The sequence below is a fragment of the Lagopus muta genome, chromosome 17 (genome assembly GCF_023343835.1).
Source record: "Lagopus muta isolate bLagMut1 chromosome 17, bLagMut1 primary, whole genome shotgun sequence".
Lineage (NCBI taxonomy): Eukaryota > Metazoa > Chordata > Aves > Galliformes > Phasianidae > Lagopus > Lagopus muta.
Window position 1 is genome coordinate 11,948,259 of NC_064449.1, and position 24,056 is coordinate 11,972,314.

The 24,056-nt window shown below is 47.2% G+C and overlaps 2 protein-coding genes across 4 annotated transcripts in view; one reads left to right on the forward strand and one right to left on the reverse strand.

Annotated features, from left to right (window-relative positions):
- LOC125701941 (septin-2) overlaps positions 1-13,105 on the reverse strand; it is a 31,597-nt gene extending 18,492 nt beyond the window's left edge. For 2 of the 3 annotated variants that reach the window (XM_048964571.1, XM_048964570.1), the window contains exons 1-7: positions 12,985-13,105; positions 8,420-8,471; positions 8,225-8,324; positions 6,987-7,073; positions 6,245-6,368; positions 2,835-2,969; positions 2,283-2,400 (exon numbers count right to left, since the gene is read on the reverse strand). In XM_048964571.1, the coding sequence (XP_048820528.1) occupies positions 2,283-2,400; positions 2,835-2,969; positions 6,245-6,368; positions 6,987-7,073; positions 8,225-8,324; positions 8,420-8,446 (591 nt within the window). In that variant the 5' untranslated portion in view covers positions 8,447-8,471; positions 12,985-13,105. Of the gene's footprint in view, positions 1-2,282; positions 2,401-2,834; positions 2,970-6,244; positions 6,369-6,986; positions 7,074-8,224; positions 8,325-8,419; positions 8,472-12,399; positions 12,519-12,984 lie in introns of all 3 variants that reach the window. The other variant, XM_048964572.1, reaches the window with a different exon arrangement.
- A 7,192-nt stretch (positions 13,106-20,297) lies between these two features.
- Positions 20,298-23,851, forward strand: CLDN5 (claudin 5). Its single transcript, XM_048964573.1, has one exon. The coding sequence runs from the start codon at positions 20,386-20,388 to the stop codon at positions 21,034-21,036; it is 651 nt and encodes a 216-aa protein (XP_048820530.1). The 5' UTR covers positions 20,298-20,385; the 3' UTR covers positions 21,037-23,851.
- Positions 23,852-24,056: the final 205 nt, after the last annotated feature.

A 24,056-nucleotide genomic window follows, 5' to 3' on the forward strand; every position in this document is an offset into this window, starting at 1 on the left:
TCTTCTTTTTTTTTGAGGTCATAAAAAACATTCCTAGATGTCTATGAGCACTTGTGCCATCATGTGTCTGTAGGTGTTAAAACAAACATAACTTGATAGCACAATTAGAACTAGACTCCAGCTGCACGGGAGAGGTCTTAATGAATCTTTGTGTTGAGTTCCTTGATCTTCTGTTGTGTAGCAATCAATCACTAGAGCAGAAATGAAAGTTGTCCAACTGGACCTTGACTATTAAGCAGCTGTTGGAAATAAAACAATCCCTCACACCATCAGACAAGAAGTGAACTGCAGCTATTCCCATGACAGTGCTCTCCTGGCAGGTATATACACATCCCCCGCACTCACACGCGCCCAGAACAAAACAGGAGCCCACACCTAAGCAAGGAGTACTATCCTTTACAGGAAAAAAACGGGAACAAGTCTTGCCAGTAGGCTGTATTAACTGCATTACAGATAAATCAACAGATTTGTTCTTGCTTTGCAAAATGGAAGATAACTAATTTATCACCAAACGCTAAGAAAACATGTAGAGCTGGGATTGGTGGGGCAGGCTGCAGTGCGATGCCTTTAAGTATCTGCATAAAACAAGAAAACACATTTAACGTGACTGAGATCTTACAGATAAAACACAACTGAAACAATAACGGGAAAGCCAACAACAAGGGGTGCTAGAATAATATATTACAGCTGTTAAACCTACTGCTTTCCTGAAAGGAAAAAGAATCGCAATAAAAACAAACTGTATTTCATGGTCCTAACAATGAAACAGCATTTTGCTTTTTCAAATCTCCATTTTATTGGCCTCAGAGGATTCTGTGTTCTTAAAGATTAGCCTTCCCATGGGAAATCAAAAAAAAAGTCAAAATATTAGTTCCCCTCTCATGAAGTCATTCTTTTGAGCAGGTTTCCTTAGCAGCCCTGCATGGCACAGCTTGTGAAACTGCCTTGCATTTCTTCCCACTCAAGAGGGACAGAAAATAACTTTGAATTCCAGAAAGACCAAACAGGAATTACTCCAAGCTGTGTTTCCTTCACAAGCACCACAAACTGGTTCTGCTGCTTTGGACTACACAGCAAAACACAAACAGTTTACTTTAGATTGACGGCCAAATGGCAGAGATCTGAAAAAAAAAAAGACTTCAAGCTGCATCAGCAAAGGATTTTGATTCTTACTCCTGATTAGAGATTCTGTTAGCCAAGGTGCTTTGAGTTACAACAATATACAGCAGCTGGACTTTCAAAGCTTTGGAACCACATTATACATTTGACTTTGTATAAACTCAGTTTGCTGAGCAACCCTTGCCAGCAGAATAAAAATAACGCAGGCTGTTTTTTACCTGTTTCCTAACCACTCCCTCAGACTGCACTGTAAGTGCTGGTATGTTGTGCCAGTGAGCGCAGGCACAAGTTTTGCTCTGTGTAAGCAGAGACTGTTTTAAACACTGATCAGTTAAAGCTAACTTTGCACTAAAATGGGAGGAGGTAGGCATGGATAGCACAGAATACGGTCAAGAGAGGGTGCCTTTAAATTAACCTGTTCATCACAGCACATGAACTGGGATTCACCTCCATACTCCACAAGAAACACCTCGTAAGCCTTCAGTCTAACATCAGTCACAGAACTGTGCTAACTCCAAATTCTCATCAGGTAACACATTTGCCTGCATCACAGCCACTTTGCAACTAAAATCTTGTGTCAGCAAGACAAAAAAGCAAACGTCAAACAACACATGCACTACACTGTGCTGGATTCTAAGAGACCAATGAGCAGCAAATAAAAGTAGCATAAAAGAAAGACAAGATAACGATAGCATGCATTGAAACCTAATAAGAGTACGTTCCTCTTCATTGCACCTAAGAACTATTTTAGTGAAAGATAAGTGCAGTTAGAACCCATTTCGTGTTCAGTTATTTTAGGCATTTGAACATTCAGCATTCTGAGTGATTGATGCTGTCAAATATTCCTCTAATGCTCCACTTAAATACTTGCTTCAGTTCTTTCAGCATCATTCTGCTTCCAAACGCTGAACCAGAAAATAAGTACCTGTGAAAACTGAGCCTGAAACACACTGCTGAAAGATCAGATACAGTTCCATAAGCAACAGCTCCATGAACACTATTAGCATCAGAAGAAAATCTTTCACCAAGTCAATATAACCACTGAAAAAAGAACCAATAAAGGCAGCACAAGCAGTCATATTTCTGCTATGTTATTTCCCTACAGTGCTCTTTCAGTTCACCCACAACACATGTCATTTCCCCATAGCAAACAGTAGACCTACTCTTCTCTTCAGCCTCTCTCTCTCCTTCAGCGTCAGTGTGTCAGCCTTGGCAATCACAGGGACAATGTTGACTTTTCCATGAAGAGCCTTCATGAATTCTACATCTAATGGTTTCAACCTGCCAACAAATGGGGAAAAAATGAAACAAACTCCAGTGAACTGTGTTTGTTCTAGCTTTATACAAACTAAGTAATGTATTAAAAATGATTTTTTCGAGTATCTACATCAACAGTGTGTTCAGGATAAACTAAGTCAGAGCACTTGCTTATCAGCTCTGTCGTCTGAAGATTGAATTGCAATTAAAACTGTCACTATGAGATATATACAGTATTGTAAGCTCTTAGGTTTCTAGGTGATAAACCACGTAACACTGACTGCTTCAAAACAATATTCATCACCGAAAGGGAACAAAAGCAAAGGAGAACGTTAGTCTCCAAAGACCATTTAATTGCATTGGCTAACTGACAGTACCTACATTTTTTTTCCCTAGTTCAAGGAGTGAACACTCACAAACACAATGTAAGACCTTCAAATACAAGAGCTTTTTCTTACCCATGCCCAAAGGGAGAGATGAAGTAAAAACAGCAATGGACTCTATTGTCTATAATGTGGCGCCTGTTCAATCCGCTCTCATCGTGAAGGTATCTCTCAAACTGGTTGTCAATGTACTGGATGATGGTTTTGAAGCTGTTGTGTGGCAGGGAGGAAGGAAGAGAATCATTGCAAATTAGCTTTAAAGTGACAAAAGATGAACAATGCAAAGGTAAGAACAATAGGAGAAAGTCGTGCTTCTGTTAAGATCCTCACTGTTAAAAAATTCAGCGTTGCAGCGTCACACCTATTATTGATGAAAAGTATTTAGATAACACAAAAAGGCATTTTCAGAGCAGCCAAGTGCCCATTTACGTGTGCAGCTACTTTCGGTGCTACTGCGACCACCTGCACAGAGTGAGTTCAAGAGCAAGTGCAGAAAAAAGCACCAACTACAGCATGGGCAACAGAGACAGGAACAGAACCGCCTGCTTTTTTTTTCCCTGGGGCAGGGGCAAGGATTTGCTTTTAAACCAGCTGACAAATGATACATCCTGGATATCCTCTTGCAACCCTGACCTGGAGCTAAGCTTCTATAGTTACCTATGGAAATCCTGGTATTCTAGTCCATTGAATTAAATACAAACACATTTGAAAGTCATGCACCAAAGCATCACATGACTTTGGCTATTTTCATTACTTTACAGAATCCTTTTCTGTTGGCAAAGAAAAATAATGCCTACTTTAGTTCAAAGCAAATTAAAATAAGCCCTGCAGAGGTAAAGAAACACAAAATATGGTTATAGAGATTAAGCAGTTACAAAGAACAGTGGCTAAAGAAAAGAAAGCACAATGCATTACTAAGAGGACTGTTTTAAGATACGCCAGAGCATGTAGACACCTGCAAACAACATTAATGTGAAAGGACTTTATATTAAGCACCGAGGAGAAGGGAAATGAACACACTGATGCAGATAAGACTAAGCCAATGTCTGTGCCATGAACATATCTTAAACTACTTGAGACAAAAAAAATAGGAGCAGAAAGCTTACCTTGAAAAATAGTATCTCAGTTGTGGGAAATTGAAAATTTGGATGGAGAAATTAAGAAGAAAACAGATGAGAAAGCACAGAAAAAGAATGAATAACAAGGAAGACAAAGACAGTATGTTGGTAAATACCGTGGCAGGCAGAGAAGTTCAAACCTAGGGTGAGTTGCACTAATAAAGCTGAAATAAACAAGAATGATGGAAGAGATCCTGAGCGGAATTTGATTTTTCACTGCTGATTTTGCTCTCGAATTTTGGAGGAATGCATTCTGTGACACAGTTACACACAATTTCTCCTTGCAAAACTTGCACTGTTTTAATTCATACCACAGAAGACAACACAGCACTACGTGATTTACTGATTTTGACCTTCGTGCTACTTAATATCTTCCTATCTAAATGTGCTGAAAAGCACAGTGTGTTTTATGTTCCTGTTGATCTTTAGACCCTTTTAGCTGCTGAAAGGTAACAAGGCTGAAGACATACAAATATTAGGACAGAAACCAAGCACAAACAATGGGAAAGCAACTATCACACGTTTCTCTGGCAATGTAATCAGTTTACGTGCAGTTTTCTAGTTATAACAGCTATAATTTGCCCTATGAATGTGGAGTTAGTGTCCTGTACCTCCTGACTTCCGGGAAACACCTGGATTATACCCCTGTGCTATCATTACTTGGAGATAGCACATCCTGTATTGTAACAGCAATAACATAACCACTGCATTTAAGAAGCCCACTGGGGGAAAACGAACAATATTACCAAGCTGCCAAAACCCACAAAACACAACTTAACATAATCCAAAATAAAAATAAATATACAAATTAGCAGCAGCCAGAAAGCAGCACCAAGAGCCCAGCACACTGTAACCAAGACGAAATAAGGCTCACCATCACCAATATCTAACAAGGCCAGCTGTGAAAGCTTTTTGTTGTTTTTTTTGTCAACCAACGTTTTGATGGCAGATTTAATCCCAACTCTGTGTCTGAAGCTTCCCCCTTCCTGCCTTAAATAATTTCTCTCCAGTCACCAAGGACATCTGTCAGGATCTCAATGTACGAATGCCCATTCTATGCTTCAATCCTCCCGTCATTACAAACTTTGCTGCTCTCCAAATTCATGCCTAACGTGGTACCAAAAGAGCTTTTTAGGTTTAGTTTGGTTTGACGCTAGAGCACAGAACTCCAGCTGGCACTAACCTTAAACAAAGCTCCACACAGAATCTCATGAAAAGATACACTGTTATGGTTACCACAGTTAGCATTTATCCACCTTTTCTTACTGTTCAAATATCAAAGAAAACAACCTATTTCATAATTTATTACAGCACAGTCACTGGTACTGCATTTCCCAATCCAAAACTGCAAGGCCTCCAATCCAGGCCATCCAACCAATACTCTCCTGTTACCAGCATTTTTGCCGCGACAAAGAATACACGAAAACTGATCACAACTCCCAAACTCTGTTAGGAAACCTAGCTAGGAGAAAGCCATTTTGAAGCAGTGTCAGTGATTGCTGCCTCCCAGAAGCTTCATGCCAGTTTGATTTTTTATTTATCCCTTCAAAAACCAACCTCAGGAAAATCAATCACCCTGAGAAACATGTGGTCTGCCTTCACTGCAGCTTTGGGAAAAAAGTGTTTATGAAATACAAACTGTGATCAGCACCATCTACTGGTTAACCGTAACTGCAGCAAGAGCTCCTGAACACAAACTGAAGTTCCAGAACACGAACTTGCTGCATCCTCTGAAGAAACAAGAAAGGAAGGTGGTCACAGAGTCAGTCCCAACTACAGTTTGAAACAAGTCTATCCATCCGTGTTCCTGTGACATCCTGTACAGAACAACAGACTGCCAAGATGACACGCATCACAGCCCAGTCTAAGTTGTGACACATGGCATAAGAGTACATGTTTAGAGAGAAATCTAGAATTCACTGATACTTTCATTTTGCATTAGTAAGTACTACTTGTTCCCACAATGCATGTTCGTGTTTAAGAACTGTCACAGAAAACAAAGCATAGCACAACAAGTCATTCTACTCAGTCTAATCATCACGGAACGATTTCTGTTTAACAATCCCCTAAAAAGAAAAGGGGAAAAATCTGAACATGTACGTCTCTAAGAAACACCTTAACAGAATAAACAAAGGGCATCAGAACACAATCAGCAGGAAGAGCTCAGCGTAACACAATGCACGGCAGAGCCGCTCGTCCAGCGGAAGGAAGCTCTGCTCAGCAGCGCACGGAAGGAGCCCGGCCACGCTGCTGCGCAGAAGGGCGCCCTGCTGGCACTCTGCAAGCTAGATCACTTCAATTCAGTAACGCTGGAAATGTGGAAGATTCAAGCTAGCAGGCAGGGCAGTGCTCACAGCTCACACGTACCAGTCCTGGCTGTTGATGGCGTCTCCGTACCCCGGCGTGTCCACCACCGTCAAACGCAGCTTCACGCCCCGCTCCTCTATCTCTACTGTAGAAGCTTCAATCTGAACCGTTCTCTCTATTTTCTCTAAAACAAAGGAACATTTGCACTGTTATTATTCTTATACCCCTACCAATGCTGCAGGAACCCCTGAAAGAGAAAGCAATGAAGAAAACACAAAGCTTTTACTATAACCTACACGACAGAACATTTAAAGAAAAAAACAGTCCAAACTCAACACTTTTTTCACAAAAACAAACAAAAAGCCACAGTGAACTCAAAAAATCAGATCTGTTGGTGATAATACGCAAAAAATAAAACAATACTAGGAAGCGTGCCAGCTTCTTTGTCAAAAGGCATTTAAGCTCTGAGCAGAATTTTGGGCTTCACAGGAAGAGAAAATGGGGAATCGACTGAAACCACATTTAAGTATTCTAACATCTGAAACGTTTGTCGTTTGCTTTTGCTCTCTGGGGTTGTTGTTTGTTGTTAGTTTTTTAAATAGAAATTGATGACTGAACAACAAAGGTTGAATTTTTTTAAAGGAAATACAAATGAGAAAAATGACAGCTTAAAGACAAGCACTGGGAGAATTAAAATACAGTAAGACTGTTTGAAGAAAGGGTCTCAAGGGTGAAGTTATCATCAGGATGAGAACTGTGAAATTTCCTAGGGATGTAAGTGGACAGAAGACTCCACATTTACCTGCAGCTCCAGGAATATAACGCTCTGGATAAAGATCAGTCAGAAACAGACTGTTAATTAAAGTAGATTTTCCCAAGCCAGACTCACCTACAAACAAAATAATACACGTTATTCAGCATATAGACTTTTTACTCCTAGGCTTTTTTAAGCACCTCCTCTTTCCCCAAGCCCACGTAACAGAGGATCTGTCAGGATCCACTCAAGCTTTTGAGATAAAAACATCAAAGGTTCAGCCAAGCAGTTTTTAAAAGGCAGGAAAAACAAGCCCTTAGTGTTTTCATAAACACTGCATGAAAATGCTAAGCTTACTGTTCTACATTTCATAATAAAAGCTGAGAGGCCATACAGCACTTTAACTACATAGAACCAGAGGTAGGTAGCCTTATTTCATGGAAACTTATGAAATCCAGAGCTGCAGACCCCTGCTGAAAGCTTATTTGAGCTTTTTCCCTGTTGGGACATTGGTTGGACAGCACATGAATAAAGCAATACCACATTAGCTGTCAAGCTCTGCATCCCTGTAGTTAGGCTACATGCTAATGAAAAGAACGCAAGAAAATTACTCAAAATTCCATGAGAAGTTCCACCACTCTAGAATTTCAAGTCACACAAATGTTGTCCCACATTGAAGTAGTAAAGTTAAACGTGTAAATGCAATTGCTAAACCAGAACTTCAGTGTTTTGTTTTGTTTTCCTAACCCAAGGCATCAGAGAAGTCAGCATTTAGAAGAACTGGCCACGCTCTCCTTGCACCCATGTAACACTAAACTCATTCCACGTCAGTATAGCTCAGCACATCACTTCAGATTGCTTTCTGCCAAAAGTCTTCCCATCCTACAGCTGCTCACTTGCAGAACAAGCAAACTAAAAGTTTATTTATGTCAGATTGGGGCAGCACAGAACAACAGAAAGCAACAGAAAGATCCACAGTGTGCACTCACATGTTCAGCTGCAGAAACCTGACAATCAGAAAGATTAGGCAACTATCCCTAACATCTGATGATGAGTCAAGACAACAAGGATGTCCTGCTGGCACACAGTCATCATCTCTAATCACTACAGATACGTCCTCCTATGAAACATGACAAAATGGAGATCCAGCTACACTGAACGGTTCAGTGCTTTTCTCTTCTGCATGCCCATAAATTGTTACCTAGGCAGACAGAGATGTCTGTGTGAAAGAATTATTTATATTTTATGGTTAAAATCAGGAAAAAAACCCCAAACAAGCGACTCACCAACCACCATCAGTGTGAACTCAAAGCCCTTCTTCACAGATTTCCGGTGGACCTGGTTGGGCAGATTAGCAAATCCCACATAGCCTGCTGAGTCGGAAAACTAATGGGAAAGAAAGGCTGAGTGAAACCACCGCTGCTTTCAGAAGCTGGACAGATTGGAAACACAGAACTCTGGCTGTGCAGCCATCTCCTTACCTTCACTTTTTCACCTGACTGAGACATGTTTAGTTTCTCCAAGTGTCAGACACTGAAAAATAAAATGCAGAGTACACGTTAGTTGATTTCATGATTACTTTCATTTTAATTTTGAACTGATTGATTGCATACAAATATCGGCTTTTATTCTAGTAGAATGAAGTGTAGAAGAACAGCATTGTTTTTCATCCTGTTTTTACCCTTCCCACAGATAAATTACAATTTCTTTCCTAAAGCCACCTTACAAATAGCAGCCACTATTTTATCTGTTGTCTAAAAGGTACCTAAAAGTGACAGGTGAGGATTGCGACAGCATATGAAGTCCCCAGACCTCAGGACACCTACAGGCTCTCGAAGTGAGGGCTACAATGTGATTTTCAGACACTTTGAAGCACATTCCCTGAACATTATGGGACACTGCAGAACCACAGTGTTTGGCTCACTCACACTGAGCATGAAAACTCAACCTGACCTGAGAGACCCCCATAAGTAACTGCAGTTTCTGGCATCTGGAGAAGCTGAGTTTTGGCAAGCCTTTATCTTCTTCCTGAAGGATGTTAGCTGCACTACAGATCAGTTATCTCAGCAACGCGAGGCCCTTTCAATCAGGAGGTGAAATGGAAGGAACACTTCACAGCTCGCTTTGCTGACAGCACCGCCCTTGGCCTGGGAAGCAGGAAGTGACCAACGCAGCACCTGTGTGCTCAGACAAACGCCTTCCTGCCGGGCAGCAGCGGCCATCCCAGCAGGATGCAGTGCAGCTTCTGGCAGCGGCTGTTTGACAGCCAAACCCCGGCAGAGAAACACCAAGCTCTGGGCTGAAGGAAAAGCCTAAGCTGGCATTATTGCACTCTGACTTTTAAAGGAAAGGCTTACACACACTTAACTTGCCCTGGAACAGGCACTTCGAATCCCACCGGCTGTGCACACCAGGCACCATGCTGCCAAGGACATTTCTTCTCCTCCAACCGCTTTCCCCACGTTCCCATCCATTTGCTTGCTAAAGAAAGCCCAGTACAAGTACTGCTGGGAAAAACAGGAGGCCGTGATTCTAATCTTCTTCTGCTACCAATGCATGCCTCAAAACAAACTCCGAATCACCCTTAAGAATACCCTTGAAAAAAACAAAATGGTTTATTCTCCTTTAAGCATTACGTTTAGGCCCATTCAGGCCTCTGAACAGCCAGCAGGGCACAGCCCTACAGCTGCACTGACACACAGCAGTTGCAGAGCTATTTCCAGCTCGGTACAATCCTATAAGCACAACGTGTGACACCTGTGTGCGCTGCTTCTTACCAACAGAGGATTTCTAAAGAATTCCTGTTGTATTACGAACCTCCAGAATCTTCTGGGAAATCACGATCTGTTGCCTGAATAGGAAGTCAGGTCATAAGATCCTGGTTGTGACCAACGCTTGCACTGAATATTAATCAACAAAGCGAAAAGTCAGGTGATCTCTCTAGAGTCAGAAATGGCTTCCAGAGCTTATTCGAAGATGAGAGAAATCTTATTTTCTTATTCTTTCTACCTTCCTACCCGCAAGCGTTCCCATGCAGCAGGCTAGGACGGCCCAAGAGGAACAAGAATTCAACGGTCACACATACCTAACATTCTTAGAGGAAAAAAAGCATGCTGCTCCTCGGCGCTTCAATGAGGCACTGCGGTTCGAATGAATCACCAGTCAGCAAGCTCCAGCTCCCGCGCAATCCCTGATGCTGCCCTCATGAGGTTTTCCAGAAAATGGCTCAAACAAGTGAGTTCCCTGGAGGGCCTTTCTGACCTGCGCAGAGCCATCACAGATCGAAGCCTTAGGGTCAGCCACAATACGACAGTTCTGCACGTGTCAACGTCCTGCAGCAGCAGCCACCTGAACCACCTGCAGCATTCACAGCTGCTCTCACACACAAACTTGCTGTCAGGCCAGGCTGGCCAGGCAGCAATGAGGGCTGAAGGCCTGAACCCCACATGCACTGTGCTGAGCCAAGCAGCAACTGACCTCAGGTGTCTGACTGCACTCTGGAGAGCTTTACGTTCAGGAAATCATAATGCTTGATATTTCACCAGTTCTCCATAATATATACATACTATAACTGTCAGAAAGCAGAAGTCACAGCCATTCCATTCTCTTTTGACACTCAAAGGACCATTCCAAGCATTATAAGAATAACGTAGCATGTACAAAACATTTCAAAATGGAAGGCAAAGAGTACAACTGTATTAACAAGTGCATTAGCAGCATCACTTTGTTTGCCAAGGCTGCAGCCCCATTTTAGCAGGGCTAGCAGAAAGAAGGACAGCTTACGTAGAGAACATCCAACAGATTCAACTTTTGAACAGTGGATGCTGCAGCAGCATTCATTTGGGAGCTCTGCGAATTCCCCTCCTGCCCAACGTGCTGCTCAGCAGCCGCAGGGTTGGGGCACGGCCTCCTGCGGGCATGGCAGCCTGCTGCCCTGTGCGAGGAAATGGGACTTCAGTGAGGCAGAGAAAAGGAAGGAAAGTGGGTCATTTCCTCCATTCCTGTCAGGATGCGAGCAGTCAGCTCTCAGGAACGGGCAGTCTGGGACTTTCTTAATCTTAAGCAGCACAGAGAAAACGCTACAAAAAGTACACAAGGAGTCTTTCCATAAACAGCTATTTACCAGATTCTAAAACAAGCGCTCTGCAGTGATCCCAGCCATCTCTGCAGCAGAACAGCCCTCCCGATTCACCCGATGAGTCGCCTATCTTCTCATCTGTAACTGTTGATGTAACTTTGATTCTCTTTTAAAAGCACACGTTATACTGGAGCACAGCGGCACAGGAAGCAGTAACAATGTAAGTGGGTGTCCAAGTGCCGAAAATGGCTTTGACACCACCAGCATTCTGATGGCTGATTTTCAGACATAACGCAGACGGAACAAGAACAGCTCCATCAAGTATCACCTGCTGGATCCTCACTCATTGCAAGAGCCCACAGAATGATGCAAAAAATGAAAAAACTAAAACACAAAATCTCACTGTAACCTAAACTGAAGACAGGGATATTCAAATACTGAACACTTTTTAACTTTTTTTGTAGCATGCTGTCAGTGTTGCTTGAAACACCCAATTCAGTCCAACAATGGGGGCCCTGCAGGGCCTGCTCACCGTCATGCTGTGTCTGCATCCTCGGCTCTGTGGCTGAAACCCCCTCCCAGCAGCTCCTGGTGAGCAGCACACACTCCCTCTACTCCCTCAGTCCCAATCAGTTCTATTTTCCTCATTACAGTGTTACCAGATGAATCAATCCCCTTTTACATAATAACAACATAACTACTTTCTGTACTGCGCTTCTACCAACCACAATTCTGAATCTAACAGCAAAAGGGACAAAGAACACCCAACAGACCAACCAGTGACAGACAAGCAGATAGATGGGCTGTAGGTGGACACCACTGCTTTGTCTCTGAATTCGTGTTTGGTGCACAGAAGTTTCACATACTTTTATTTTTGATATTATGTTCTTCCAACAACACAAAGTACAGACTTGTCTTTGCTACTGGGAAGGCAACACTATTCGCCAAGGCCAATAACACCTCTAGGTCCCTAAAAGCTCTCCTGATCATAAAACGAGCAGTACAGCAACATTCACATTGAAAATGCAGCGTGTTACACTTCTGTGATTTAGCATGCATACGCACAGCAGAGAAGTGCAAGGAGTAAGCAAGTAAGAGGGAAGAATGGTGTATGAGCTCTGTCCTTAAAAAGAATTTGGATTGAGAAACTGCATGCAGCGACAGTTCTGATCCGAGATGCTTTGTGCAGGGATCGGTTCGATGACAACTCTCTGCTCCGAACACCTTGCTTTCTGACTGCTGTTCAGTGAATGCTGTCACCCAGGAAGCACAGAGGAGGCGGCAGTGCTGCTCACACTAAGGGCTTGTTGCAGCAGTCACGCGTTTCCTACACAAGCAACTATTGGCAGCACTTCCCACAGTTACTGCATCAAAGAACAATACCGTAAATCAGTCCTGCACACACGAGAGGCTTCCTAAACAGTCAGCTCAGTGAACGACCGCGACACCGACGTGGAAACAGGCAGCCCTGCCTCACACCAAGCTCACCGGTAGCTGCACACCTACGAGAAGCAAAGCCGTGGGAATACATGAGAAACGAACCCTCCGCCTTTCGGTTAACACACAAGGAAGGGCCGCGCCGCTGTCCTGGGCCGTTCCACACCGCGGAGCCACGGGCGGTTCGGGCTCCCAGCTGCGCCGCCCGCGGCGGCGATTACAAAGCCCGAGCGACGCCCGAGAAACGCGGGCCGCCCGCCCGGCCTCCTTCACGGCACAGCACTGCGGGCGGCCGGCGGCGCACAGAGCGGCACGGACGCGGAGAGCGGCGGTCGGAGGGTGAAGCCGGCCCGGGCCGAGCGGCAGACCGGGACAGGCCCAGGCGCGCTGCCAGCGGGGCCCGAGTTCCGAGCGGCTCGGGGGCGGGCGCGGCCCCGCAGGCGGCCGTAGGGCCCGGCCCCGGGCCGGCTGCGGGAGGCCGCCCACCGGGGCGGAGGGACTCGCCCGGCCGCGGCCCGGCTGCCGGCTTACCTCAGCCCGCGGGCGCCGAAGCCGCGCTGACGGGCCTCGCTCCACCGCCTCCACCCGCGCGGGCCTCCCGCATCCCACACGCCACCGCGGCCGGGCGCCTCCCCGCCTTCCGCGTGGCTCTATGGTCGCGGGGCGGGCACAGCGCCCCCCTCGCCTGCAGGGCGGCCCGGCTGGAGGCGCGAGGTCAGGCGGACCGCGGCTCCGAGCTGCCCGGGGCCGCAGCCGGCGCGGTGCCCGCAGTCCTTCCCGGGCGCTCCGGCCGTTCTCCTGCGCCCAGCGCTGCTGCCCCGGACTCCCCTCGCCCCGCCGGGCCTCGGCCGTCGGCCGTCCGTCGGTTGCGTCTCCTGGGACCAGTGCTCACAACGGCCCCTAGCTCCGAAGCGGCCGTCGGAAGGAATTGCTTTCCGAGGCCGGCCGACCCCCAGCCCGGTTCCGCGCCTCTCTGCTCTCAGGCCTTTTCCCCAGGGCGACCCCGTGCCGTGGTTGCTGGCTGACGGTTCGCACAACCGGCTCGGAGCCCCGGGCAGCCTCCTGCACAGTGCCGAGTTGTCCTTTCCAAGCTCTAAGCAACGCACGGCAAACACCTCCTGATTTACAAATGCTTCTCTATGTGCGAAGCAAATTTCTTATCAAAATGCTGCACGAGACACGTGCTGTTTTACCCACACCAAAGGCTGTCAGTAGTAAAACAGCCGCTCTTTGCTCTCTGAGTTCCTTCGATGAAGTGACGGACGTCTCAGCTTGCTGTCACGGCAGCAGTGCAGGCTCTCGGAGCCATCGAGGGCTCCCATGCGTGTGAACCCAGGGTGCAAATGACGCCTGCAGTCAGGTTACAGAAGCAGATTGCTTCCTGATGGTGGAGTGGTGTTACGTGTCTCAAGCTTCAGCACGACAGTGGTGAATTAAAACAGTAACAACAAAAGTGCAGGGAAGGGTCATTCAAAGGGAGGACCGGATTCAAACAAGTGCCCAGCAATCCATCCAAACGTTTTATGGAGGGCAGACTTTGGATGTGTGAGCGACCAGATGCAAGGCAAACCTTTGGCCTGCACATTTCAATTATTAAGAAGCACGTTTCTGTTTGGGCTGCAGTTGTATCCATTAAGCAAATGAGGTCACAGTTCTCAATAGGAAAATGTGGAAGTGAAAGAAATGCTACTGAAGGCAGACTGGCATTATTTGCTAATTCACATTGTGCTCGTAGCGTCAGCTGAGCATTGATGGGATCTGAGTAAGAGCAAGACAAAAGCCAAAGAAAGAGCAACTGAGTTCCATTTCCCAGGACAACACGTACTGTTATAATGCAATGTTCCATTCATCACTTGAGGGAATTTAAAATGGCATTTCAGTCTTTTCCAGTAAGCAAAGTCTTCTTTAGGGTTACTCCACAGATATCTGTGTAGGTGTTTTGCACCATCACCAACGGAAAAACAGCGGCCATTTTCTTTCACTAAATTTGAACTCTGATGCAGAAAGTATTTCATACATTTTAATTGGCATTACAAATAAATGGTTAGCACCTGGATGAATGAAGAGATTGGCACGGGCAGTGCCGGACAGCAGACCAACAGAGCCACAGAGACCAGAAGTTGGAGCTTTCCCATCATTCCTGTCAGTCCTTTCATTTAGCCATCTTCAGTGTGAGGGACGAAAAATTCTCAAGCCTTTAAAATGCTTCTGAACTGAGGCACACGAATCATTTCTCCGTGTCGTGGGTGAAGCAGACGCTGACCGACTCACACACAAAGGGCTCGGGGAAGTCGCCGTCCTCCCAGAACTGCCCGGCCGTGCCAGAGCGCACCATGAGCGACACTTCGGTGCAAGCAAAGATCAGCGGCAGCCGTGCCCCGGAGCAGATGCTTGGGAAAAGATAACAGTAGCTCTGCGGCTGTGTATCCTCCCGGCTTCCGGCAATCGGCGACTTCCTGAACCAGAACTTTTATCTTGAGAGTTTTCTCTTCCATGAATGTTTTTTGTTTCTTTTTGAACCCATCTCAACTTCTGGCATGAAGAGCATCCTGTGACAGTGAGTTCTGCAGTGCAATTGCTCCCTTTATGAGAAGGTACTTTTGCTACTTTTGAAAGACGTTGTGATTCTTGTTATGAAACTGCAGAAACACTGAGCGGCAGAACTATTTGGTGCATGTAACCCACAGAATGCACGGCCACAAAACACGTTTTGCATCCTTATTTCTCTCGCTGGTATTAGAAGAGATAGAAGATACAATCGTACTGAAGACTCCTATTCCTCCCAAATGACTAAATAGAAATGCTAATGCAGTCAATGGCAGTCTGAAGGTGAGCCAATCTCTTATTCCGATAGTTTCTGAATGAATTTTGTTTTAGTTCTTGGAAGTTCAAGTGTCTTTCATAAAATTTCCTGCTACATTTAAGTTTATGTTATCAAAAGCATAGAGTCCTTCCTTGAATTCAGATCTTGATTTTGTGTGGAGCGTTGTCTTAGGACGCTAAAAAACCTCACACATTCAGGGAAAAAAAAGGAAGAAAAAAGGAAGAAAGGAATAATCCCAAAACTTTATGGCATCTTCTGTTAATTAACAGAGAAAATGGTTTGACACTGATTACAATAAAACAACTATGACCACATAACTGAAGACCTGAAGACTAGATTGAGTTTTGATACATAAAGCAACCCCATGTTCCTGGGTATAATTTCCATTAAACAAAACAGGCTGGACTGCTTGGATGAAATGAAGCGGTTTCTTTCCAGTTACAAGATCCCTTTTAGCTCTGTTTTCTGTCGGTTCTGTCTGTTCCTCACGTAGTTGAACATTTGGGATTTAAGCCTAAAACAATGCGAGATCCTTTTCATTTCCATCGGATTTAGGCCTGTGTTTAAGACCCAGGCTAACCGTGTGTTGCAAAGTCACAGGTTGGAGCTGCAGGACCAACCCTTTCAGGAATAAATACCAACACCCTGCGTCGCACGCTGTGCGTGATGTCCTCTTCCAAGGGGTCAGCAGGAAAAAAGTACTTTGAACACAGCTGCACTGCTAGCATTAATCTCCTATGGTCAGAGGAGGTGCCCCAAGCCTCTCTCATGTTCTCTGGAACTCAGGTTTCCTGGGACACTTGTGAAATGTAGTACGTTTCCCATCACTGAACCTGAAGAGTTTTCACTTATCTCCAAGGTCACGTTGTTATTAATTACTTTCGACATCTGCACTGTATATTTAAGACAATGACATTTGTCCTTGCTGACGCTGTTCTTAACCAAATGACATCTGATGTGATTTCCCAACAATTACACGGGGAACAGATTGGTTTACCAGAGTCCTGGTTCACCACAATCCATGGAAGGAGGCTAACTTTGGGAGAGGACAAAATTAAACTACAGTTCTCCGGATAGGAAACATGGCATAGAATGGATTCTTGACTGTGAAACAATGTATATTTCCTATAGTTCTTTTCCCCCTGCCTGCCCCAGCTTTCATCGATTCCCAAGAGCCATCCACAGCGTAAATGAGAAGTACTGGAGCTGACAAGGCTCAGGCGTATATGTACTGCAGTTCTCTTGATGTTAGATACTGATCTGCCAGACTGAGAAAGTGGTCTGCATCATCCATTGCATTAACCACCCTGGAGCCCCAGAGCCGTGGCTGTGCAGAGGCACCACAGCATTCTCGGGAAAGTCAAACTCAGAACACAAGGCACCCAGCAGCTCTGCAGGGCAAGGCAGGAAGTGGGAGCTGCTTTACTAACACATGGAGACCAGTTCAGACCAAGGGGAACTTCGAGATACCAATCCGGAGGTTTGTGTGGAGGGAAATTCAAGCAGGAACTCCGCTCTAATGACGGTTTTGCACAATTAATTTCCTCATTATGCCAAGGAAGGGCTCATGACACTGCTTGACTCCTGATGCAGTGTGTGGGCCAGCCAGAATTCCCTGCTCCTGGCTCCCTGACAGTGCCAGTGGGTAATCCATAAGGGAACGCCCAGGCAGGACATGGTACAAGGACTAGTATGGGACCAGGGTGACTTTGTTTAGGAAACAAAATACAGCAGCAAGAATATGAAGGTTGGAAGCAGATCTGTAACCTCTTTTATCCATCTTTGCAAGCACATATATTTGTTTCCTTCCCTTCTTCCATATGAATTGTCTCACATTAGCGCTGAGGGTGAAGAGTAGCATGGGCATCCATTTCTCCATCCCAAAGGGCAGCAGCAGCACTTGTACTAAAAAAAGTTGTGGAATGCTACTTTGTTAGTGTCGGTCATACTGCATTTATGGTCCCTATTGCAAAATGCTGGTGCTGTGCTTAGATCACTGTTCCTCTTCGCTCAAAATATCAACTAACAAAGGGAGTGGCAATTCCATCTTCTTTCCAAAATAAAGGAAGCAGAGATAAACCTGATGGGGAAATTGTGCACTTCCATTCTGTAATCAGCCCATCATTTGACAAGGATTCATTCTTACATACCAACTTTCTGATGTGTCACTCCGGCCTGAAGACGTGCTGACAGTGGTGCTGCGCAGCGGCTTCATGGAGGCCCACTTCTCTGCAAAATACAGAACGTGAACACAAGCTCCAACTGAATCACTTCTCCTGGCAGAAACAGTCTCATTGCAAAGGATAATTCAGAAAGGAGCAATCTTGACTAATAAAGAACAACTTAATTAACTTATTTATCTGTAGCAGGGCTCCTGATTCTTCACTTTTGCTTCTGTCTGGTCCAAAAGCTGTGGTAAGCCATCTTGAGACCAGTGAGCTTTGAATTCATCTTTTGACTCATTGCCTGCCATATTCACACAAACAATACTACATTCAGGCATCAGCTTGACACCAGATGAAATTTTCTTGTCTTCCTGATGCTTTACATTTTAGGAGTGAGAAGGAGCAGCAGCAGTCTACATGTCAGGTCCCAAAAGGCAAATCTGCCTGAACACTGCCAGCAGAATGCTTTGGAGCTGAGCAAAGCCCTGGCCAGACAGGAGGGCCGGGCACAGCAGTTCTTCTGTGCCGTGGGCCACAGTTCTTACCTCAGGACAAGCAGTGCTGGAGCCTGCACCTCCCTTAACAGCCCTCCCAGTTACTCTGTGCCTGGTGTTTGTCCTGATCATGTCAGGAAAAGCATGAACACACAATTGCTTCTAATCCCAAAGCCCCTCTTGCTATAGTATAGTTTCTGTGCAATTGTTCTCGGTTTGAATACCACTTCCGCCCATTTTCACAGGCTGCAAAGCCCCCTCTGCATCCCCCCAGTGTGATGTAAGAAATACATAGTTGAAACAGCAATGGATGTAATAACATAAATGGTAATCTGTTAACAACTTACTTTGCTTCAAGAACATCATGTCTTTGAATGGAAGTGAATATAGAGTTTACTAACACAGATTTCAGTTACAAGTAATTATTTATTTACTTAATATCCCAAGCAAAACACCGTGCTGATTTGTGTTCACTTTTAAGAAATCAGAAACTTTTCACTTTGGGAGCTTCAATTCATTCCCAATGCTGTGACATTAACACCATCAGAAGCCACAGCGTGCTGATGCTGAGGGGGTCCTGAGCCCCCCACAGCTGTGCCCACAAAGTCACCTGCAGGTGTAACCAGAACAGCGAGCGCCGGGAGCCTGTGCAATGAGTTCTCGTTTTCAGCACCAAGGAATAACTAAAAATGGTGTGGACAGGATAGAAGGCAGTACCTGGGTAAGAAAAGGGAACACACACAAGAAGCAGAAGTGCCAAGAATGGAAATTCCTTTAAGCAGAAATGTTGGTTTACTCTGTGATTGCTAAGCATGCGTTGCCCCAGAGTAATAAATGTCTTGGATTAACTGACTTGGAGGAATCGGTTGCTCGGTAACAGGTAGCACGGAAGGTGGGCTGAGGGCTGCAGGGGTGAAACAAGCCGTGCAATGCTGCCCAGCACGCAGCCCCAGCAGCTGCACAGCCCCACAAGTGCCTCCCGCCTGGGCAGCACACGTAGGCCACGTATCAGAGGAAACCACAGTTCTGTGCTCTTGGGCAAGTGGCAAGGGTGGGGCTTCCCTGTGCTTACAGGCTAAGATAACTGGCTTTTCTTCCCCCCTTTTTAATTGTTCTTCTGAGGTTTCTATACAACCATTATTATCATTGTAAATACAGACGTTACTCCGTTTCAGCTTGCATTTCGGGTTTCCTCCTGTTCACCTCAGATATCTCTGTCTCTCTGGTCGGTTCTTTTGCACAGTCCCCTGTCCCTGACATCAGGGCCCTTGCTGACTTACAGCAAGCAGCCTCAGCCTGACGGATGCACAGCCCCGGTCACACATCCCTGCTGGACTTGCACACTGGAGCGGCAGTTTTACATAATTGAAGTAAGCCGTACGTATTTCACATGCAGCTGGAAGAGGGGAAAACTCCTCTGCGCTCCATTTACCAGGCAGCCTCTGTTAGGGAGACATTTTCCATGCTAGAAGTGTTTGCAGCTCCTCACTCAGAGTCAATCGATGACAGGCTGCTGCTGTCACGTATTGCCATGTCCACATCGTGACGCTCCACGAAGCTGACAATGTTTTGATTCATTCTTTTGGGTGTCTTGTGGCTAAATTTCACCTTCCTGTTGAGATAACAGTGAGTTGAAAGGCCACATCCCACAGGCTGTGCCCTTACCGCCACCCTCCTGTTGCCAGCACGTGGGCACTCTGCAGAAGGATGCAGGCAGGGCATTGCTCAGCACCAACTCATTGCTCATGTCCTCAGTTGTTGATGCATGCGATCCCTTCAGCTTCTGCCCTACCATTTCTTGTTCTTCTGCTTCACACATGGTCTTCTCCATTCAGACTTGTTCGTTGTCATCACAACCGTCTGCATGTCATAATACATGCCATAAATTACTGCACAACAGAGAAAACCAATTACGGAGGGGCAGGAATACCTTGTTTTCATCTCCGTGACCTCCTGTGTCCTGGCAAGATGCTTTGGGCTAAATGAAACCAAATCTACCCAGATCAGTTCTAAACACCCAGCGAACATAACTTCCAATTTTGTTTACAACATTTTAACTTCTCTAAGAGAAACAAAAGCAGTCCATGCTTACACCAAACCTAGCTCCCCTCGGGGTGCCTAGCGGAACGCTGCCAAACTGCAGCTCCCTGTGAGCGCAGCGAGGCAGCAGCTGGGACCTTTTTCTCCTGCAGCCGTAACAGCAGCACTTAACCAGAGCCGTTTGCCAGCCCGGGGGAACCGCGTCCGCCAATGGCCGGGCAGAGCCCCCCTCCGCGGGAAGGGCCGGGCCGCGAGCGGGGCGGGCGGTGGGAGGGCTCCCGCGGCTGCTCATATAGCGCTGCCCGGGGGCGCCGGCGCTCGGAACGGCTCGGCGGTGGCGCCCGGGGCCGGAGGTGCGGAGCCGCCGTCCTTTCCCCGCGGGCTTCCGAAGAGCAGCGGCAGCGGCGGCATGACTTCGGCGGCGGTGGAGATTCTGGGGCTCGGACTGGGCATCCTGGGCTGGGTGGGGGTGATCCTGGCCTGTGGGCTGCCCATGTGGCAGGTGTCAGCCTTCATCGACGTGAACATCGTGGTGGCGCAGACCATCTGGGAAGGGCTGTGGATGAACTGCGTGGTGCAGAGCACGGGGCAGATGCAGTGCAAGGTGTACGATTCCATCCTGGCGCTGCGGCCCGAGGTGCAGGCGGGCCGGGCGCTCACGGTCATCGTGGCGCTGCTGGGGCTGGTGGCGCTCATGGTAACCGTGGTGGGTGCGCAGTGCACAAACTGCATCCGGCCCGGCAAGATGAAGTCCCGCATCGTGATCGCCGGAGGGACCATCTACATCGTCTGCGGGGTCCTGGTCCTCGTCCCGCTCTGCTGGTTCGCCAACATCGTCATCAGCGACTTCTACGACCCCTCCGTGCCGCCGTCCCAGAAGCGGGAGATGGGGGCCGCGCTGTACATCGGCTGGGCGGCCACGGCCCTGCTGCTGTTCGGGGGCTGCCTCATCTGCTGCTGCTCCTGCTCGCAGCGCGACGAGACCTCCTTCCCCGTCAAGTACTCGGCGCCGCGGAGGCCCACTTCCAACGGCGAGTACGACAAGAAGAACTACGTCTGAGCGGGGCCGCCCGCTCCGCCCGGCCGTGCGGGCACGCGGACAGACGGCGCCGGCCGGGAGCGACTGCGGTGAGCTCGGCCGACGGGCGCCGCGGTGCTGCCCATCCCGGAGCCCGCCCGGCCACGGCAGCACGGCGGCGGCAGCCCCGGGCAGAGCGGCGTCCTGCCGGCCCTGCTTCCCGTCGGAGCGCCGCGTCTGGTTCTGCTCCCGGCCCGGCCGGCGCTGCCCGGCCCGGCGGCACAGCCGTGCTGCTGGAGCGGAGCCGGGAGTGGTGCGGAGCCGCTGGTGCCTCTCTGCGCGCTGCCGGGCCGTCGCGCGTGTCCCGTCGCGGAGGAGACGCTTCCCTTCTTCGTTCTATCTCCCGAAAACCTGCAGCTGACTGACTTCTGCCGTGGCTTTAACTGGTTAAGGTTTTCCTTTCGTTCTTTGTGGGCAACTAAACTCGGGTTCCTATCTGAAAGACGACTCTAACCTTGGTCCTTAATCATGCAGGCAAGTAATCGGCTGGAGAAAGGCACGTCATTTTGTTCCATTGTTTTGGGCCCTCAAAGAAGCGGGCTGTGCTGCGCCTTTGAGACTTCTGAAAGTGATTTCAGATAGCTGCCATTATTGCAGGTTCTCCATCACTTCTTCGTCAGCTTCTGTTCTTCTTGTACTTGAATACGAACTCATTACACGTCACCAGTTACTGCAGGACCAAATGCAGAGACCTGGGAGATCTTTGTGCCCCGGCTCCAGCAGGGCGCCCCTCTTCTCATCTGTACCACAGGGGACTGGAAACATAAACCCTTCCCTCCCTCCTGATGCTTAGGTTGTGAGAGGCTTCGTGGCCTTCTTGCTGAGCACTGCTCGCTGCCAATCCTGAATCACGTGTGCTCAGCTGGACATACACATGATCGGCTCCCCACTGCAACTTTGGTAACATGCACTTGCCTTAATTTAATTGATCGGGCAAATAGATTAAATGCTAGAGGACTTTCTCCAAGGATCTTGACTGAGACCATGCAGTGCTGGGGAGGTGGGAGGTTATGGCTCCTATGGCCCTCACAGCTCCTCCTGGTAGTGCTGCAGACTGGGAGGAAGATGCTCTGGGCAATGTAACTCACTTTCTGAGCTGTTAAACCTCACCACAGCCTGGGATATTAACACATACCTTTCCCTCTAGAAACACACACAAAAAAACCCCAAACCAACAAAAGTGTCAGAGGGGTGATGCGATGCTCTCACACAAATTGTCAGAAGGCAAAACACCTTCCTCGTAGCATCAGGTCAAGACAGAACACCGCTGCAGGCTGTGCAGCACCGTACTGCCACGAGGAGCTCTGCCAACAGTGGGAGAGGAATTGTGCTGTGAGTCCTCAGAGCGCAGCGCTGAGCCCTGGCTCCCCGCAGCACCACAGCTCCGCACGGACGCTTACAGTTCCTGATGATGCTCAGAACTGCAGGCTGACCCTTCCTGGGGGCTGTGACAGATTTACATTGACTGTTCTTGCTCTGCTTAGCAAACTTAAAACCCCAGCAGTATCAGTCCATACATGGATCTGAAAGAGAGACTAAACCCCCCCAAACATTGATGTTGAATGCTGAGCACAAAATTTACCCTTATAAAGATAACTGCTTTTGTTTTTACACACTGCGGGGTCTGAACCACTCAGACAGCAGAAAGCAGCGCGACATGTCTGGGATCAGCTTTGCTCTACAGAGGTGCAGTTCTTACACAGTTTTCAACTAAACAAAACCTAAGATGTTGTTGTTATGATGGGATATGTAGTTTTGGTACAAGAATGAAATATTCCATATTTCATCAGTGCAACTTTTAAAATCAGTATAACTTTTGTAAACTGTCAATGTATTTAAGTGCATATATTCTGCAAGAAACCTACCAAAGTTGGCTGTAACGGTTTGGTGCCTTTATTTGTTTCAGTTATTTTATTGTATTTTAAGTGCTACTGCCCTATTGTTCCTGTGACCCAGCCCCTACTCACCGCCATGTTACACCACCCTCAGCTCTGTGCTGTCGGCTAAGAAGAGTCAATGGATATTAGCTCAAATCCTGCAGACTTCACTTAAAATGATCTGCTAAAATAATGGGATTTGTCTCAGATAGAAGAATCACAATAAGCCACACCCTGGCAGGTAGGCTTGCATGGGGCTTTACTTGCAAGCCTTCAGAAGTGCTGCTGGATTTGGGCACGTAGTGACAGCACTGCTATCTACCAGCCAGGCAGAACGGCGTGCCGGGGGCGGGGGGACAAAAGCACACATCTTCACTTGGAGCCTTTTTTAGCAAGCCAAAATTCCCGATAGCTTCATGACACGGCAGGGCTGGGCCCACTGACAACCACATCTGAACCAACTCCACAATCCGACCTCATGGAAGAAGCCAGTGCTAACTATGTTCTAGGAAACAAGCCCTTTGTCTTGCCCAGAACGTAACTCGCTGCTGATGTGTCAGAATTCACAGAGGTCACAGGGTAGTGTCCAACCACATCTATTCAAAAGAATACCTGTATTTTATCTCACCCTTCAGTACACTTTATACTTATGTATTGCATCACTTCACAAGAAAAAAATGAACAACCACCTCAGTGAACGTTGCTACTGACACGACTGCTTCAGGGTGCAAATTGGTTCCTTTTGCACTGTTTGTTTTCTGACAGCAAAGATCTGGTCCTGAAGCTTAGGAAGTGAAAGCACTCAGGAGCAGGCCTGAACCTCATCCCAGTGGAAATAAATACCTACAGCACTCGTTTTTATTTTGTATTTATAATGTCACATAAAAATAAAAACATCTAAACCAACCCCCCAGAGGAGTCGCTGGTCATGAAAGGCAGGGGTGGTCGGGGCTCAGTAACGGGGAGGCGTCCACAGAGCTCCTTCCCCTGGGCTGCGGGGGGCAGAGCTGGCTCGGCGCTGGGAGCTGCCCTGTGCTGCACCAGCACCTCAGCCCCCCGCCGGAGCTCAGGCACAGGAGCAGGTGGCAGCGCTCGCCCCGTGCTGTGAGCACATGAGGAAGTGGA

Excerpts from the sequence above, each read along its gene's own strand:
- CLDN5 (XM_048964573.1), top strand. The coding sequence starts at position 20,386 with ATGACTTCGGCGGCGGTGGAGATTCTGGGGCTCGGACTGGGCATCCTG.